We start from the raw sequence: 18,934 nt of genomic DNA, 5'->3' as shown, positions 1-18,934 counted from the left end.
TAGAAAAAAAAAGTGAAATAAAGTCAGATGGAAAAGTAAAAACTCGCTGGGTTTTTTGTTCATTGCGTTGATTCCGCACCTGTGGTTGCCTCCATAAAACACATCAGCTGTGCTCAACCTCAGAACCAGCCCTGTGTGCTTTGTGCAGCTCCTGGGGGCTGAGGGTTCAATGAGCACATCCTCATGCTCTCATTTAACAAAAATGGTTCCCATACAGTGGTGATAAGGGTTGATTTGTACCTGTGGATTCTGACCTCAGAGCTGAGCACCGTTGTACAAAAACCACCGCAGCGTGAAGACAAAGCAGAGGGCATTTATTAGGCTTTGCTCTGAAAGTCGAGGCATTTCCAAGTCACACAGCTGAGAAATGGTTGTGCAAGAAGAGCAGCTGTTCCCATAGAGCAGCACCCACACCATGGGCACCTCATTGAGCTGTTTGCTGCGGCCGTGAGCCCAGATGAAATACAGCTTTAAACATGAAACCCTCCCTGAGGTGCCCAGGTCTGAGAACCAGCACAAAACTTCTTCCACTTTCTTTTCAGATCAAAGATTTCTCGTTTGAAATAAGCCGTTTTACAAGCAGTCCTTCATTCGCTGAGGGGACTGAGGGCCCTCCAGGCAGGAATGAGCCTCACTGAACCACTCAAAGCAGCTGCTCCCTGTGCTGTCACCTTTATGCTTCTATACACATCAGCCAATGCAGCCCCACAGCTCTGGAGTGCCACCTAAACACCGTGTCTATGATTGTAAGACTACACACAGAGGTTACACACACACACACACACACAGCCTTTTAAAACAAACCTACTCCATGGATCCTACTTAAACAATATAATTTATGGTTTCCTTATAGCTCAAGAAGCTGAAACAGACTCCAAGTATTGCACAAACCCACCCAAGTGAAGTCCAGGTTCCACACGGACTTGTCAGGGTGTGCAGCCCCACAGCATTGACCTTAACAGATGATGGGTTGTGGGTAGAAAGGTATAACATAATTCCGATGCCATCAGCATGCAGTTAAACGTGCACTGAAAACAAAACAGGCTGCTCTAAAAGGATCTTCTGCCTCCCCTATGCAGCAGGAAAAAGGCAGATCCTGATTGTTTTACATTCAGCTTGGGAAAAGAAAGCTTTGGTAAAGACACACCATACACTGTGAATGGACACGGTAAATGCGCTGCCCTTGTAAAAGGAAAAGGTAAAAATACAAAGCAGAGATCCACAGCAATCTCTGCACCTGAACACACACAGGAAAAACGGGCTGTGAGCACAATGCAGTAATAGGGCCCACAAATGTACAGGTGTCACCTCAGGAAGCTGCGTGGCTGCTGAGCCTCTTTTATTTCTGCAGAACCCTCGGAATCCATTGCAGGGAGCCCAGGCTGACAGTGCTGCACCAGGGGAAGTTTCCTACCACACCACGTCACTGCCGAAGAGCGTTTTCTGTTGTCGTCGGTGTGTTTGCATCCATGTAGAACTCATCAATCAGCTCTTTGTATTTCTGTACCACCGCAGGTCTCTTCAGTTTCATCGTTGGGCCTGTGAGGAACACACAGCATGGGGTTATAACAGCGCCAGCAGCACAGACTGCAGCATTTTGGGACACCTCCACTGCCCCATCAATGCAAACAGCACAACCTGCAGCACGGCACCGAGGGCTGCTCAGCTCAGTGTTGTCAGGCAGAGCTGGGAAGTCCAGCATGACCCACCCAGCCCTCCCAAAGGCCGTGACACAGCACAGGCCACAGCAGGAGGGCCGCAGGTTTTAGGCTGTTTGTGTTGCCTGTCCAACACCCCCCATCCCCCCTACACTCACCCAGCTCTCCACCACCGACAGAAAAGTCCTTCTCCAGAATGACCCACTTCTGGATTTTCTGAGCATTTGAGACAGCTCTCTTGTTGACTTCCGAAATCGCTGCCTGGATGGCTGCATAGATGGCCTTGTCTTTGCTGCTTGTGATTTCAGAGATTTTGGTAGCCTTGCTGCCCAGTTTTTGACAATATTCAATAGCTTCTGCAGTGAGGTCATCTCCGGGCTCCCCACTTTCTATATTTACAGTGCACTGCAATACAAGTGAGGGGAGGTCAGTCCATGTTGTTAAAAACCCCTTTGCCCTGATAAGCCCTCAGGCACAGTCAAACCCACCTTGAGTGTCAGAAGCATAGCAAGGAATTTGGCTTTGTCTCCAACCAACATGGCGTTGCTGATGAGGGGACAGGCCTCTTTTACAGCATCCTCAATTGGAACAGGAGGAACGTTCTCACCTCCTGCTGTGATGATGAGCTCTGGAAAACAATCAGATCTTGATTATTGCTTACAGCTTCCCTTTGCCTTCCTTCACAACCTGAAATGACTTCACAGCTCCTTTGTGGTGACACGGATCCAATGAGAAGCGTGTCCCAACATCTGGAGAAGGCAGTGAACCAGAAAGACTCCAGCCAGGCTATGAGAGCTGAGACTGAGGTGTGCAAACGAGCAGCCATACAAGAAGCTGCTCGGATGCTTCATAGGTGTTTGCAGCTTAGGAACACAGGGTGTGCAGCACGAGCACCTCAGCTCACAACCACAGCTCAGGCTGCAGGGAATTCAACCACCTTCAGAAACTGAAGCCAAAATTCCATCGAGGCAGAGCAGAGTTTGTAAAGCTGCACATGGAGCAGAGCTGAGCCCGCCTTTCCTGACTGTCTTCTACCGATTTCTTAAAGCAGCCTCTTTGCACAACCATTTATCTCTTGTTCCTGATTAGAGCCTTTCATGGAATTAGATTTGTTTGGTGTTGGCCAAGAGCTGTTGTTGCTGCAAGCCATTTTCACAATAGCATTAAGCTTTGTTTTCTCTTACAGGTTAACCAGCAAAGCCAGCTGGAACTGGAGGGAGCCAGTGGGGCACACAAGGCAGCAAAGCTGCTGAGGAAATCAGAAGACTTCTGCCTTACTCTGCAGTCTCACATTGGTTCCAGAGGTCACATTTCTCCCTTCACAAGCCGTGTCACGTGCTTGATGGCAGCACACAAGAAGTATCTCAATATTGTTCTGTGCAATCCACAGCCACGAAACTATCAGGGCTTGATGCATCCGACCCCAGCACTGCGTGACCCCAAGACAGAAGAGTGACAAGGTGCATTACCTTTAATCCTGCCAGTGATGTAAATGAATCCATCTTTATCACGCTTGCCAAGGTCTCCTGAATGCAGCCAGCCATCTTTGTCAATTGCCTCTTTGGTTTTCTCCTCCATGTTCAAATAGCCCATAAAGATGTGCCTTCCTGCAAAGCAGATCTCCCCAGTGCCATCTGCATCTGGTTTATCAATCAGCGTCCGACAGCCGGCCATTTCCTTCCCACAGCTTCACCAAAGAGAACACAAACACAAACCCAAGGCTTTTTTCATCATTACTGCTTTTATATTTAGTAGCTGAACAGCAGAGTGAAATGACAGCTGTACCCACTCACCCCAAAGTGCCTGAACCAAACCAGGCAGCCTTTACTACAACTACTCCAATGGGGAACTTACAGATTTAAAAGGCATCTGCAGTGAGATGGGTGCTCACACACCTGGTGCTTCCACCCAATGCTCTCAGATACACCAGCTTTAAATAGAAGACATACGCTCTTGGTGGCAAATTTCTATTAACAATGGTGTTACTCTGCAGACCAAACCCATGGGGACTGAACGAGCCATTCAAATCCACAGAACAGTCTGACTGCATTTACTCATTTGACATTAAGGTGAACTGTGGGTTGAAGTCACTAATTCCCTCCTCCCACAGATCCTTTGCTTTCTCCTCAGTTCCCAGAGAATCCAGGCCAAATCTAAGTAATGCTGCCTTTGCCCTTGGCAGATCTCTTCATCTGCAGAACACGGCCAGAGGAATTGGTTCCCCAGAGACGTCCCACTGACTGCGAGAGTGGTGAGACAAAGAAGCCAGGCACAGGAGAAACCTTAAAGTATCTCTGCTCCTCCCAGCAGAGCTGTGCTTACAGCAGCTACTTACCTGGTAAGCCTGAATGCTTGAGGTATGGAGACCGTGTGAGGCCCTGAGCTCTCACTCATGCCATACAGCTCGAACACGGGGATGTTCAGACTCAAGAAAAATTCCAGAGTCTCTCTGCTAATGGGAGCGGCTCCTGTGAAGCACTTGGTGCACCGATCCAGCCCAATGGCCTTCCGAACCTTCTTGTACACCAACTGCTTGGCCAGGCGGAAGTTCATTGGGACTTCAGAATATCTGTGGAAGGAAAATTATAATTAAAGTCCGCTTGCCTGGCCTGTTACATGCAATATAACTCCTCATTGGGTGCTAAAGTTCTCCGAATATTCACAACACCCCTTAAGTTAACTTGTAATTACCCGTTCATCCACTTCAGGTTTGTCTGCAGCCCCACTCCCTTGGCCCACATTGCCACTTTTCTTCGGAGTGTTGATGATTTCGCACCGACGGATTTCATTTTTTCCTCTATTTTTTCCCAGACACGAGGAACTCCTAAGAAGGCAGTCGGCCTCACCTCACGCAGGGTGTCCACCAGGGTGCCCTGAAAGGAAGAGAAGTGAACACAGCTCTCAAAACTGCTTTAGTACAGACTCAGGTCAGCTCTGCTCAATAGCCAATGCCCACAGCTGCCATCAGCTCTTAAGGAATGGATTGTTAGCAGCTGAAGTGCAAACAGAGCAGCACTGAGCAATACCAGTTTTCTTCCTGCCATGTCCCATCATAGAGCCTCAGAAGCATTCCTATTCTGTACTGGTTTTGACAAGACAGCAAGGGTCAACATTCTCTTCCCAGGGCACAGATTTAAAGGTGGGAGCAGTTTGCAATATGGACAGAGCAAATACAGCAAACACAAAGCTCAGCCAAAACATCAGGGCACAGAAGTGGTGCCAGATGAGACACCGAGGAGCTCCCAGTCGTGAAGTTCTTGGTCAGCTCATCCTGACATGTCATACAGACCCAAAAAGCAAAGGTCAGGCTGCCCACACTCTTCAAACCAACAGACCCTTAAACAGGAGCTCTGTCACTACACAAACAGAGTCATCTCGTGATTCTGAAAGCTTTTTTAAGCCACCCTGGTTTGTAATCCAGTGCCCACTCCTAGCTACATGCAGGTAGATTAACAGAAGTTTGTTTGTTATCTAGTATTTTTACCTTTAATGCATCTGGCTGAGCAAAGAAAACCTGTCCTCCAAATGTTATTGATAGCCAAATATCTATAATCTGCGCAGCAACATGACTGAGAGGCAGATAGCTGACCACCAGCTCTTGCTTTTCAGTAGCGTCCGTCAGCATTAAGGAACGTCCAGCTGCTAGAGGTGTCCATGTCAGCTGCAACAAGAACACAAGCCAGGATGAAGCAGCAGCTCTCAGCAGGTACAACACAGAACATGCAGCTCACAAATGAAGGCTATGACTTGCTGCGACCTCTGCCATCCCACAGCACCCACCCAGGGTCACAGTTCTCAGAATGGGCGCCCATACAAAGAGATACTCACATTGTCATGACTGAGCATTACTCCCTTTGGCTTTCCAGTTGTCCCTGAGGTATAAATCAAGGTACAGCACTGGTTTGGCTTCTGCAACTCTATGATGTTACGGAGCTGGGAATCTGGAACATCTTCACCGAGGTCCAAGAACTCTTTCCACTGTATAGAGAAGTGAACAACTTCATCACTTTATAGGCTATAATTCACAAACAAAATTAAGCCCAAGATGAAGAGTAAGAAACTGTGTTTCCCATGTTCAGTCCTGCAGCAGAATCTCTCAGCCTCACGATGTTTTCTGGCTGCCACAGGATGTGTGGAAAGAAACAGGAAAGGAGACAGATCTGCCTTGAAGCTTCCCAGTCCTGCAGTAACCCAACATTTACAATCCAGTAAGATGCCAGTACTTACAGAATACAGATTTGGTCTCTTCTCTTTTAGCTCTTCCCCATACTGGATGATAGCTTTCAAGTGAGGTAGTTTATGCTCAACCTGTGTTAGAAAGGGAGATTCATGAGAATGAGCAAACCCTGCTTGTTCCTTTTAATTCTAAGTAAACCACCACTTAACATGGTACTACTTGCCATTTGAAGTAAAGCTTAGAGAATTTCATCTGTGTTGTTGAAAAAGAAGAGGGAAGCCTCAGTAAAGACAGTAATCATTGGGACTGAGACATTGCCAGTCAATATAGGGGATTCTCAATTGTTCATTCTGGCTTATTGTACTTGAAGCTCAAGGCTTTGCCATGCTGCAGAACCACCATTATCTTACAGTGAGATTTAGCATGAGTGACCACTCACCCAGCTCAAACAGGGCACACACATCAAGTTGGCTTAATCAGTTCAACTCTGCTTTCAGATCCAGCATATCCCTCATGTAGAAACCCTCCCACACCCACCAGAAGGACGCACAGCCTCCAGTCATCCAACAACTGTATTTACTTGTAAGATTTTCTGCAGCTGTGTATGGTTTTCCACAACCAGAATGTCGGCACTACAGTTCTCTGCCACATACTGACAGGCTTCAGGAGAGTTGGTAGTGTAGATCCCAACAGCAAGTCCACTGCAACAGAAAAGGGGGGAAAAAAAGAATTAATTCATAATAAAGTAAAGAGAGTTCAGGTTCCAGCCATCCTCAAAACACAGCAGAACTTGCTTTGTTTTAAACCCCAAGCCCCTCCCTCACATGAATAAATAACAGAATTAATATCTGAAGGCTAAAATAAAATTCACAGTGAGAAGCCAAAATTCATCTTACCCTGCAAAGATCGCTCCAATGTCAGCAAAAAACCACTCTGGGGAATTAAATCCCAGGATGCACACTCCATGGAAACGCTTCAGTCCCAGCTTGAAACAAAAGATAAGATTACAGCAATCTTGTTTTTCCTCTAAGAACACTTAATTCACAGATTACTGCCATGAGCACAATGTCAGGGGGAAAGCTCGTAATATTAAGTGCAGTAATTCACACACACTTCCCAAGACTTAGTGTGGAACCAATTAAAGTTTCATATCATCACACTGTCCAGCTACATCAGTAGGCAGGAGAGGAAAAAAGTTAAAGGAAAAAGGGATTTTCTGGATTTGCTCAGGTCTGCATTTGATACAATTGGCTCACTGACATGCACAGGGCTACAAAACTACAGGCTAAGTAGCTGTCAGCTCCCTTTGGGCTTGGAAGGTAAGAGGTTAAGTTAAACTACTGCTGCTGAGACATTTAGTCATTTAGTACAGGTTAGAGGTGTCAGACACGAGTAATGACCAGAACAAGCTCTGATGGCAATTGGAGACACTTAGCTAGGAAATTCCAGCTGCTGAATTTCATGTCTTTAAATCTGCTTCAGCCATTCTTTGGTTTTGCACCACAGAGTGGAAGTGCATGCACTGGAAAATACCACAGTATGAGTGGAGGGGAAAAAAAAAAGATGGTTTTAACTTCAGGAAATAAGACTTTCTAAAGATAAGAGAGGAAGTACACGTCATGTTGGTTTCTCTCCTGGAATGCCTTAATATCCAGCAGCACAGGCAAATGGCTCAGCCAGTCTGAACATTAAGCTGGGCTCAAAGGGATTCCTTCAAGGTGATTCCTGGAAAGGTGACCATGTATGAGGCCAATGTGGGGCTGTCCAGGTTTGGTACATGCCTCAAAGGCCTCTCTCTCAACATAACATGGAAACAATTTGTATGTATGACAAAAACATTGCAGTAATCAACAAGATGTTCGTGGCACGTTCAAATATTTTCCTGTCACTTTAAGTCTCATCTGCTTTCAGACAATTTGCAAGCTCAAGATACAGCTGACTGCAGCTGTTGCAGCAGTTACACTGGCTGAACACACATGTGGAGTGGAATCCAACTAAATCTCACCTTCAGAAAGCTTTTGGCTGTTTTCCAGCACTTGTCGTAGTACATCTTATATGTGAGTTTTACCCACTGGCCATTCTTCTTGTATGCAAGAGCATTATAATCACCGTATTTTCTAACAGCTTCTTGGAACAGATCATGAATAGTCTTTGGTGCCTCGCTGCCTATGCCCTCCTCATCCATCCTCAGTTTCACTTCTCCATCTTGTTGTGTTGTCCATATGCTGGAGGCTGGAGGTAGAGATCATTGTTCAACATCTCATACTTAGAAACTCCCTGCTGCCACAATAGAAATACAAACAGAAGCAAATGCTAACAGCCCCCCTTTTTTAAAATTATTGTTAATTAAAATAAGGACTGGAATACATGATTACCTGGTCAGTATGCGTTAGTCAGTGACATTAACCATCTTACTCCTTGGAGCACACTTGTGCTCTGAAGTCTGTGCTTACAGGTTTCTGGGCAGACCATCCTACACTTCTTCCATGGTTATGGTTTTGTAAATCACTCCCCCATTTAGACAATAATTTTCTGCACTTAACAGTAAATAAAAACAGCTTTCACTTACCTGTCAGATCAATCTTCATCTGAGATCTCCCTGTCTTAGGATCTTCATTTGCCTCCATGCTGCAGACCTCAGCAGCTCTGCAAGGCAAAAGCAATTAGTGCTGGACAGGCACTGAGGAGGGTGAAGAATGCCTGAGGCAGGCTTGCTCCAACACTTAATTGTATTAATCCCTGTGTGTCAAACAAAGATCAGTGGTTCCTGACATTCTGTACTTGGGTTTATTACTTTTACTAGCTCAGGCTGCATGGATATAGGAACAAAACAGGCCCACCTAAGCAGGTGTGCAATCTTTGCCTGCTCTGTGTGCCTGAAACAGTCTGCAGCAGTGAGGAAGCTGAGGACAAAAACAAGCATGCAGATCTTGTGCTCTTCTCCTACCCATATCATTCAATTCTAAGTGAGGGCAGCAGCCCCCGAGGCCTTCCTGCTATGCAGTGCAGAACCACCCCAGTGACCCTTTGGGAAAATCCAGAGAGATTTCCTGCAGAAGGTAAGGCCAGCTGAGAGCAGGAAATTGATTTAGCAGGAAATCCTGTTCTTAGGTAATCCTAATAAAGTCAGTCCATCAGACTCCCACCAGATGTTTGTGAAGTAATTGAAAAGGCACTCTCAGATGTGTCCCCTTTACTTCAGCCATGCTCCTCAAGCAGCTTGCACTGTGGTTCCAGATGAAAGTGGCCTTCTGAAATCTGGCATTTGAGTCTCAGTGTTCTGCCCCCAGAACAACACCTCCCACCTCCAAACTACAGGCAGATGATACTTGTTCCCTACCCTGGCCAGACCCCACTTGTACCACCTTAGCACTACGGCCCAAGTTTTGCTCAAACCAAGATTACATTCCAGAGAAACTACACTTCCACCTTGCCTTGTCAAACAGCCTTCATGGGGGTCTTCTGTCCAAGGGTGTCATGACAGAGTTTGTTCCTTTACACTATTACTCCCCCCATTGCAACACTGAGCGTGGGGCTCCCTGCAAGCACTCAGTGGTGTTCCAGAAGGGTCCTCCCATGACATCACAGAGTGGGCTCACCAAGTTCTGTCCATAGACACAGCTTTCTGACAAAAAGATGGCTCAGAAACTGTCACTAACCAGGCTACACTGAGTCCCACGCAAACCCTTTAGCCTAACCCCAGCAAGCTGCCAGCTAAGCCTCACGTTTGCTTGTCTTTCTGCTGGATCAAAGCAGAGATAAATCAGCCACAAAGCCCCACATGACTCTCAGTCTAAGCAGCAAATCGCTTCCCTCCAGTTTATGTTTTGTTTGAATTTCTAAGGGATATTAAACAATTATGGCTTTGGACACATGATAGGATTTGACAGCTACTCCTGTGTACTATCCAAAAGCAGAATCACTTCTACCTAATCTTCAAGCTATGAACCAGAGAATCATAAATCAGTTTCCTTTACTTCTCCCAAAGGGATTACAAGATCTTCCTCAGTACACATTTCTTCATCAGTACTGAGAACAGTTTTCAGCACATCATCCTCCAGTTGCAGAAGGTCTGCATCATTTCTCCACCTGCTTTCGTGGGCAAAGCGTGGAAGTGACTCAGTTATATGAGAAAAAAACAACAAGCCTGAAGCCACTTCCCTTCTGGATTTTGATCTCATTGAATACAAGCTATGTGCTGTGCACACAGGTAATGACAGGAAAAATAAGCCAGTAAGATCTTAAGTTAGACAAACCTCGATGAGGAGCTGATGGTGATTTCATCCAGTGACACCTCGCCGTTCCCTTCAGCATCCACATTGAGATAAGCCATGGGGGCTGGTTCTGCAAGTGTTGAACGTGCCTCTGTCTCACACAGCATTGTCCCTGTAAAAGTAGGTTTTAAATTAGGATAGAATTGAATACTACAGTGAAATCAGCCTTAAATAATGGGACAAACCCAGAGCTGATGTGATTCAGGATTGCTGCATTTGCATTAAATATGGTAAATTCTATAATTAGACAAAGTGCTCTTCACGTTATGTCCGGTGCATTTGGAGAGCCTGATGAGAATCAGCTTACACATCCACTTAAAAACAAGTACGACAATAGAAAAAGCACAGCGAGGTTAACCTTTCCATTCTACACGCTTCTGCCCCAAACATTAAGGCTTTGCTCTCAGCCCTCCCCACATTCACCCACCGCAGTGCTCCGGCTCAGCCTTACAACGCATCGTCCACGCCTTTGTGCAGCTTCTCCTCCCGCAGCTTCTCTGAACCAGCGCCGATGCAAAACACCCTTTATTTTTAAACTAGCGCCCATGAGGCAGATCTGAAGCATCTTATGTCATGTGCTCCCTGCCTTGCAATTGGAAGCAGCCCGTCACCCCACACCGCCGCCTAATGAGGAAGCTCTGGCCCCACGCCTGCTTGCCACGCTCAGCTCTCGGGGTGGAGGAGGTTCAGGGTTCCTCTGTGTATGCCTGGGGCAGCTGGGGGGGGGCTCAGCCCCCTGCAATCCATTTCCCTGGGGATTTAAAACCACTTCTCATAAGAATCAGTGCCTGGCAGCTGCTGTGTGTTCAGCACTGCCTTCAGTCCTTTGTCATTAAGGGGTTTCATCATCTAAATGAAGTATTTTCTTACACTGAAAGCCACGCTGGTTTTATATAAAGCTTTACACTCATCCAAAGCTTTTGATGCTCGCAGCCCGACAGGCTGAGCTTTAACTGCTCCTGTGAATTTGTAACCGATCAAAAGTGAACCTTCATCCTGATGAAAAGTGGATTTTAGCATGTCGTGTGGGGCCTCCATTAGGGCAGCGGAAAGCAGACAGTGTGAGGAGCACATCTGTCTGAATGATGATAGATAAAGGCAAAAGGGACTTTAAGGAATCAGATGTGACCAAACTGGGCCTGGAGGAAGAAGTGAGTGCAGCACCCTGCTTCTGACAGCAGTGGAGAAAGACACAACCAGCCACAACTCCCAGCGTGCAAACCTGCTTTCTTGGCCTCATCTGCACAAGCTGCAATTCCCAACTAAAAAAATAGTGCAATTCATAAGCAGCAGAGAGAGGGACGCCTTCAAAATCCCATCTCAGAAGCACTGGGTTAAGTGGCAAACGTTGCCCAATACCCCACTCTAGACTGAAACACCACAGCGGTTTGTTCTGTTCTTTGTATAATGCAGCTGGGAGAAAACAGGTGTTATCTCTGTAATGCAGCCCAGTGCTTGTCATACAGGGAAGCACGGGTATCGCTGCCTCCCCAGCCTGGAGGAACTCAAGCCCACGTCCAGAGGAGCGTGCCAGCTTCTGCATGGCACAGTGCCTACCCTGGGTGCCACCAGCAGCCCTCTTTCAATGCCTTACCGTGATACCTGCTGAGAGCCCCACACCCTGGGGGCAACCCAGGGCATCTGGCTGATGGCTGTGGGCAATCCAGCTATGGCCCCATATTTTGTGATGCTTTGCTACAAGCACAGCTGTGCTGCACAAAGCACCCAGTGACGCACTCACTTCATTCCCACTGCAGCCCAATGGGTGGGGGAGCGGGATCAGGAATGATCACACTCTGCTTGTGGGGGAATGAACCCTCTGCAACGTGCCACAGCTGTTAGAAACACGAAGAACACACACCCTGGTGAGAGAAAGCTCCCTTGTAATTACATCTGTGTGAAAGCATAAGTCATTTAACTACAAACTGCCCTCTGCTTTGAGCGTTATATCCGGAGACCTGTAAGTGAGTGAACTACTTAATGGAAACAACTCTGCTTCCAAAACAAAGTAAGTGTGACAGTGTGCACGTGCAACAGGCAGAGCTACAGAGCCAAAGGTTTCACTGATAATAGGATCTCAATATGTCTTTACTCAGAACACACAGAGAGCTTCAAAAACATCAGTTTGAATTAAGTTTATGTTCATCAGCCATCCTAACACTCACTACCACAAGGCTGCTCTGCTCCCTGCTGCTGGGTTCTTCTCATTTCCTCACGTGGATGGCACTCCTGAGCCTGCCCAGTCCTCATCATGACCATCACATCACCTCGCTGGGTATCTAGAAATAGAATCTCACCAAAAAAGAAAGCTGGACTTCTTGTTTTCTCTGCAGATTTAGAAAGTGAGGAAGCAGAGCCTTTGCAACGTGCTTTTTCCCCTCTTAAACGTCACTTTTAAAGGCGCAGTGATAGCAGCTTTCTGAGCACTGTAACTTCTCCATGGGGCAGCCCTGATTGAGAGCACAGCAATGTGATTATATGTGGGGCACCAAAGCCAGCCTGAGATGGGTGAGCCCACACCAAGCGGGGTGCACTGAGATCTGACTGCAGACACCAACCACACAGAGCCTCAGGTTAATGATGGCACCCACAGCACGGATCCAGCTGCAGTGCCCTTTTACAGCCAGACCCAGGGCTGTGTGTGTCTGCTGGGCCCGTGTTACCTGGCTGTTCTTTCTGCCACGTAGGCCATCACATCGCAGCTTCATGCAGACGGCTGCTCCAGCAGGTCGGGGTGAATTCCCCGCCGTGACTCACGGGCTGCCTGCAGTTCCTCTTTCCTAAAGGACTACTCACTTTATGGGGCAACACGCATCTGTCTGCAGAAGGGAAATTCCCTCACTCACTCATAGTCAGAAAGCACAAAAATGCACATTCGGAGACTTCTGCTGTACCCTGTTTCTCTCTCTTTTTTACTCAGAATCAGAGCCAACCAACACCAAACACCCCAAATCCTCTCATTGCATTACAGCGTGGGCAGCAGCTCCTCCCTGCAGGAGCCCCATAGCCCTGCAAGTCGAGGACCTTCTCACTCATTCCCCTCCACCCAGCAGCAAGCTCTCAATTCCCACCAGCTCACTGACAGCTCCCGGCACTCCAGCTCCATTTAAAAGCACCTCGTTCCTAAAAGGCAGCTTTAAGGAGCGCAGCCCCTCAGCCCGATCCCCCCACACTCATGATTCTCCTACAGCCAAAGCTTTTCCCACTCGGCTCCGTGCAGCCCCTCAGCGGAACCCACCGACCCACCTACCTCTGGAACAACCCCACCGAGACGTGACAACAGCGGCGGCGCCGCCACGCGGGTCCCTTTAGCGTGGGGAAGGGGGGCGTGGACTCCATCCGATCTGCTCGAAAGACCTCGTGGCCACACCCCCCCCACGAAGGTCACCCGCGGTTATTGAACCCACGCTGCAGAGAGACGTGGTGACAACGAGACATCGACAGGGTGAGAACACTCACCCCATGCCGGCTGCTGGGGAGGGGATGAGTCAGCCCCGTAACGAAACAGCGAGGAAGGGAAGGGGCTGGGGACAGCCCCACAACTGTTTCCTATCCGTGCTATAAAGGAAGAGAAGCGGTTCGATGGTTGCTCGCAGGAAACGGGCTCGTGGGTTGCACCGCAGCAGCCTGTGCTGCCCTGCGTCCCCCCCTTTTGCTTCTTTTATTTGTATAAAAGCGCTCAAAAAGCTCTTCTGTTCTCAGTTGTAAAGTTGCGTGACGGCCAATATAGTGTTCATCCCGATGGCCAAACAGCTGCATCCTCAACTGAGTTATTGCTGCTGTCCTGCCAGCACAGAGCAAGAATTGCCCAGCCTTGTTTTTCCTGCACATTCCTCTCCCCATTGCCTCCAACCTTCCAGAGATATTCCAACATCTCTGGCTCCCTGTGGTGCTCAGGACACAGCTCAGGTCCTGCCAGCAGCTCAGGGACACAGCTGGAGCAGCAGCAGGTGCAGAGGAGAGGACAGTGCTGAGAACATCACAGCTGCAAAACAGCCACAGCACGGAGCTGGGGCTGCCAAACCGGCCCCAGGAACCTCCCAAGGCGAGCTGTGCGGATTCACAAACCCAGGAGCTGTTGCTGTTGTGGCTGCCTGACATCTCTTGCAGCATCTCTGCCCTGCCCCGGCTAGTTCACCTGCTCCTGTATAGCTCATCCATCTCCATCCAGATGGGGAATTAACTCTGGAGAGTGAGGGTACAGACACCACTGAATAATCACAGATTGGATTGGAAGGGACCTTGAAGAACAGCCAGTCCTATCCACCCCCCCACCCCCAGTTGGTCTGGGGGTGTCCCCTACCAGCTGAGGCTGTACAGGGCTCCATCCATGGCCTCAGGCACCCACAGCATTGGCCCTCACCACCCTCTGAGTAATGAATTTCATCCTCACATCCAACCTCAATCTCCCCTCTTTCAGTTTAAAGCCATTCCCTCTCGTCCTATCACTACCTGCCCCTGTAAAAACAATCTGTCTCCTTCCAGTTTATGAGCTCCCTTTAAGTACTGGCAGGCTGCAAATCCAGAGCTGTGGGTAGATCTGTGAAGTTAGCAGCCCACTGACCCCCTCACTCCAGTCATGCCTTAATTGTTAATCAGTACCTGCAGTGCTGACAAAGGGCAGAGAATTCTTGGAGACCCAAAAAAAGATTCAGTGGCACAGCACAAAGGTTAACCGATGTGGCAGGAGTAACCAGTTCTATTTTGGATAATGGCCTGAGCCAGCAAACGACCTGGAGCAAACTGCTCTTTTTTTTCCTCTGTTTGTCTCTCAGACTGAGGTTGCAACACTACAGAGGTGGATGTTGATGTGTCTGCAAAATTCAGAGCAAAGGGGACCACCAGCAAAGGACCAAATGAGAGCACAGTGCGTGATCCTGAGCTGCTCTGGCTGCCCGCAGACCAGCTTCCACCTCCTCCTAACAACAGGCACGGCTACACCAACTGTTGCTATTGACAGGCCTAACCCTTTCCAAACAAAGATGGAGTGGCCAAGCTTGAACTCCTGGGGCGGCAAATGCACCACAGTGACTGCACCCTTTGTCAAGGATCACTTCTGCGGGCTCAACATTTACAGACAATTAACTCAAGTGGAGTCCCAGGGTTCTCACTTTCCAAGGCAACAAAAGCAGGTTGGCCCAAGTACGTCCAGGTAATAGGAACGCTGTACAGAAATGCTCACCTGGGCTGAGCTGCAGCTCTGCCTGCTGGGCCAGGTGACACCAAAAGCTCTTTGCAAGCAACAGCTGTTCAGATCACCAGCTTGAACCTGATCTCACTGAATTCTCATGCCATCAAAATTACAGCCAGCGTGAATTAGATATACTGACAGACTGGGGCAGGGAGGAAGCATGAAATGCATGTCTTAGCCTTGCACTTCTATATCTGCTGCCTGCACAGACACTTACAGACACAGAGCTGAAGGGATTTTATTCCAGTTTCTCATCTGATGCCAGTCAGCATCGCTCTGCAGAAACCATGTGCTACAGCACATCTCCTGCCAAGAGCAACAGCCAAAGCAAAGCTGTGTATTTTATAGTAAAGGCCCAGCTAGGTAAGCACAGGGCCTCCTGCTTGCACCTGTAAAGCACAACTAATGATCAATCTGTCTCAGGGCATTAATGCAGATTTTCCACATTAACAAAGCTATTAAATCCTTGTATGGAGTTCTACCTTTGGGATGACACAGGGCTGAAGAATGGTCACGTCTGCTGTCCTGACCAAAAAGGATCCCAAAGCACCAGGGACTGAGCACAGGGATCTGCTGGGGGAGAACAGGAAGAGTTCTTGGCTATAGAGTCTGGCTATGGAACAAGCTTCAAGAAAACACCAGGCATATCCAAAATATCCAAGAGATGCCAAAAAAGGTTAAAAACCCACCAGCACAGCAAGCCTTCCCCCTTTCAAGAAGCCTTTCCACTATTCTGTTGCTCTTAATAATGACAGAAGAGATGGTGGGAGAGAGGGAGATGGCTGCAAGTTAAGCAGCTTCAAGTTCTGCTGATAGTGCAGGCTCAGCTGAGGCGGTGTGCAATGCCATCAAGGGCAGAGATGGGAGAGATGTAGGATAAGAGCCTTAATATGATCCGGGATAAATGCAGATTGGGCCCCTGTACTTCGTGCTTGTGCATGCCAGATCACCTGACTCCTGTTACAAAAACATTTCCTGTGACTTAGAAAATTCAGTCCACATTGTGGAAAAAAAAAAGATAATAAATTCCATTTGCAAATTCTTTCCTATCTTAAGCAAAGAATCAGCTCTTAATACAGCTGTGGATGCACAGAGAAAGTGGAAATAAGTTCCTTGTTTAGGTAACTCATTCCCCATATGGAATAAGTCATATCTGCCCACTTACGCGACCCAAGGCAGTTTACACAACGTACCACTTTCATCACCCTTCCAGTTCATCCCTGGCATTGGATCTGTAAGCTATTCTGAGCTAGCAATCCTCTAATAAAGTTCACAAATTTCCAGCTCCAGAGTTACTGGTCACAAGTGACTCAACCCAAAGCATAGTTGAACCTCAGGTCAATGACCTGAAAGATAACAGAAGGGCTGGGGGCAGCCACTGCACTATTTCATCAGTTTCTACAGGAAGGAGAATGAATGCACTGAGAAAACAGCGCGGTAAATAAGTGATCACAAAGAAGGATGGGAGACAGAGGAGTTTGCTTACCACACAGGCATTTCTCAACTTCAACAGCACATGTTGTCATTCCCATCAACGACTTGTCACATCTTTCTGGTCACTGGAAGAGTCTACAGCAAGTAGGTGTAGGTATCACTAGGGAACAGAAGAAAAACAACTCACTAAAATGCCAAATTAAGGTCTAGATTTGTATCAGCTGCACAGATCAGTGTAGCCTTAGCAAAGCCAGTCTTCCACAGGACACTGCAGTTGATAAGGTGACCTTTAGCTGGCTCAGTAAAGCCTATTTACAACAACACGACCCTCCTACAGTTTGACTCTCATAAATAAAACTGTAGGAAACCAATACATTTGTCCTGTCTGCCATAGGCACTTGTGTAAAATACATTACAAATGCATTCATGAAGGGTATCAGGATTGGAACTTCTTGTCTATGTGACTACACAGATGCTAGCTATCAGTTAGTTCCCTTTAAAGAACTTATATGTTCCCTAAAAACAACGCTAGGATGTTATTTTTACCCACAGGTGATTCCACTCTTCCAAAAGAATTTGATCCAAATTTAGATATATATAGAAGTTCCACATGGAAGAGCAGAGTTACTTCCAGAAAGGAAAACACAGCTGCATCTCAGGAACTTCTGTAAAGCATTACATCTTCCTCACTACTGCAGGATACAAACAGCAGGCTTGCTTTCCTGATTACAAAGTCAGTTGTTGCAATGGTGTCACAAGGTTTACCAGGCGTGCCTAGTCCAAAGCAGGATGAAATTGTGTCCTATCTGTCCTCAGCATTTAAACTGTGTTGTAACAAAAAAAAAGAGGATGAGCATGTAATTACAGTAGGACATAGAACTTGCACCTTCACTTAATTACAGCAGTCTAGATATTATCCTGTGTCCTTTAAGGCAACATAAACAGTGTATCTGCTGATAGTGAGCTGACGATACTTGGACTGCAATGCAATACCTATGCCCTAATAATTCAATCTTAAATGTTAATCCATAGGACTACTTATTATTATGAGCAATCTCACTAGGAAAAAAAAATAACAGAGCTTTAAAATGCTCATTCATAAATACATTCAACTTACCCAGACAAACAACCCAAACCTTTCTCTTGAATTGATCCAAACAACATTTTGACACAGTTCAGGAAGGAAGAAGCGACCTGAAGCACTGAAAGCATTCACAGGATAGGCAGACCTCTTATCGCCCCCACTTACCTTAGCTACTGCTGCAGTTTATGGCATAGGTCAGCCTCACTTTGCTGCCTCGCTGGGCTGCAAAGCCAAGCTTTGCATGGAGCTGGACAAAGCAGAAAGTACATGCACCTTTCTCCTGCAATGACAGATTTTGGCAGTAAGCTGGAGTGCAAAGATGAGGACAAGTGCACCAAAGATCACTACAGCTCATCTATCAAAGCCTTAAAGGCTCAGCTATACCTCACTTAAATACAACCCAGACTGTGTGCTGCTATCCTAGCAGACCACCAAGTAAAACCCAGCCCAGCAGTCCTTCCTACATTTGTGTGAGCAGAGTCAGCCACTTGAACCAGCAGATCACAGCTTTTAAAGACCCAGCAGGATAAGGAGTGAAGAGCTCATCCCAAGCTGCTGCCCCACAGCTGGTGGCTGCCAGCTCTGCTGATGTGCAAATATTTGCTAAGTCATTTCAGAACAAAAGTAACTGAAATGTCTTATGTAACATAAATAGCTTTCCTAAACTAGGGCACCTGATTTTACCTGATACTATTTTTGGTGATTTCTCATTTGCACCACCAAAATGCGTGAGAAGGCGGTGCAAATTTAGGGCAGTAATCATATCACCTGCATACCTATATCTGGAAGACATGCAGCCTCTTCCTTCATCCACAGCTTTGTTAGAAGGCTCATTCAGCAGATCCACCTTAGTACTATCCAGATTGAAAGCGATGAGGTCTGGCATATGCAACAGGCACAGGAAAGAAGGGAAAACTAATTCCAGGGACCAGCTTGACACAACAAATGACAGACAGGTCCTGATTAAAAATAGCAATCCTGTGATTATTATCCAGCCTCCCAGGATGGAGCTGGCTGATTTGCAGGGTTTAAAGTGTTTTATCAAAGGTTGTATGCTGGGCATTATTAAGCACTTTAGGTTACTGCTGGCAGGGTGAGACAGAGAAGCTCTGCTTT

General features: G+C 47.2%; 1 protein-coding gene across 8 annotated transcripts; it reads right to left on the bottom strand.

Moving 5' to 3' along the window:
• Positions 1 to 293: 293 nt before the first annotated feature.
• ACSBG2 (acyl-CoA synthetase bubblegum family member 2) lies at positions 294 to 18,161 on the bottom strand. 8 transcript variants are annotated; one of them, XM_032440934.1, is made up of 16 exons: positions 17,984 to 18,161; positions 16,787 to 16,894; positions 10,092 to 10,221; positions 8,405 to 8,481; positions 7,841 to 8,067; positions 6,732 to 6,820; positions 6,416 to 6,536; positions 5,886 to 5,966; positions 5,487 to 5,636; positions 5,143 to 5,319; positions 4,350 to 4,531; positions 3,994 to 4,227; positions 3,128 to 3,345; positions 2,147 to 2,286; positions 1,817 to 2,063; positions 294 to 1,539 (listed from the first exon to the last, which is right to left on the bottom strand). In XM_032440934.1, the coding sequence occupies exons 2-16, from the start codon at positions 16,830 to 16,832 to the stop codon at positions 1,424 to 1,426; spliced, it is 2,235 nt and encodes a 744-aa protein (XP_032296825.1). In that variant the 5' UTR covers positions 16,833 to 16,894; positions 17,984 to 18,161; the 3' UTR covers positions 294 to 1,423. The 8 variants fall into 8 exon arrangements, with proteins under 8 accessions (XP_032296825.1, XP_032296826.1, XP_015741957.1 ...); XM_032440935.1 differs by lacking the exon at positions 17,984 to 18,161 and adding an exon at positions 15,783 to 15,870; XM_015886471.2 differs by lacking the exons at positions 16,787 to 16,894; positions 17,984 to 18,161 and adding an exon at positions 15,783 to 15,873.
• Between the last annotated feature and the right edge of the window lie 773 nt (positions 18,162 to 18,934).

This window comes from Coturnix japonica, chromosome 28 (assembly GCF_001577835.2).
Source record: "Coturnix japonica isolate 7356 chromosome 28, Coturnix japonica 2.1, whole genome shotgun sequence".
Classification (NCBI taxonomy): Eukaryota; Metazoa; Chordata; class Aves; order Galliformes; family Phasianidae; genus Coturnix; species Coturnix japonica.
The sequence above is the reverse complement of the archived record's forward strand: the minus strand, read 5'-3'. Positions and strand labels throughout refer to the sequence as shown.

What these genes read in the sequence shown, in the direction of transcription:
- ACSBG2 (XM_032440934.1), bottom strand. Translation starts at nt 16,832, where the DNA reads ATGGGAATGACAACATGTGCTGTTGAAGTTGAGAAATGCCTGTGTG. An exon ending in ATTGGAGCGATCTTTGCAGG is followed by an intron (nt 6,537 to 6,731) that starts GTAAGATGAATT and finishes TTTCTGTTGCAG; the next exon opens with TGGACTTGCTGTTGGGATCT. An exon ending in CATCACTGGCAGGATTAAAG is followed by an intron (nt 2,287 to 3,127) that starts GTAATGCACCTT and finishes ATTGTTTTCCAG; the next exon opens with AGCTCATCATCACAGCAGGA.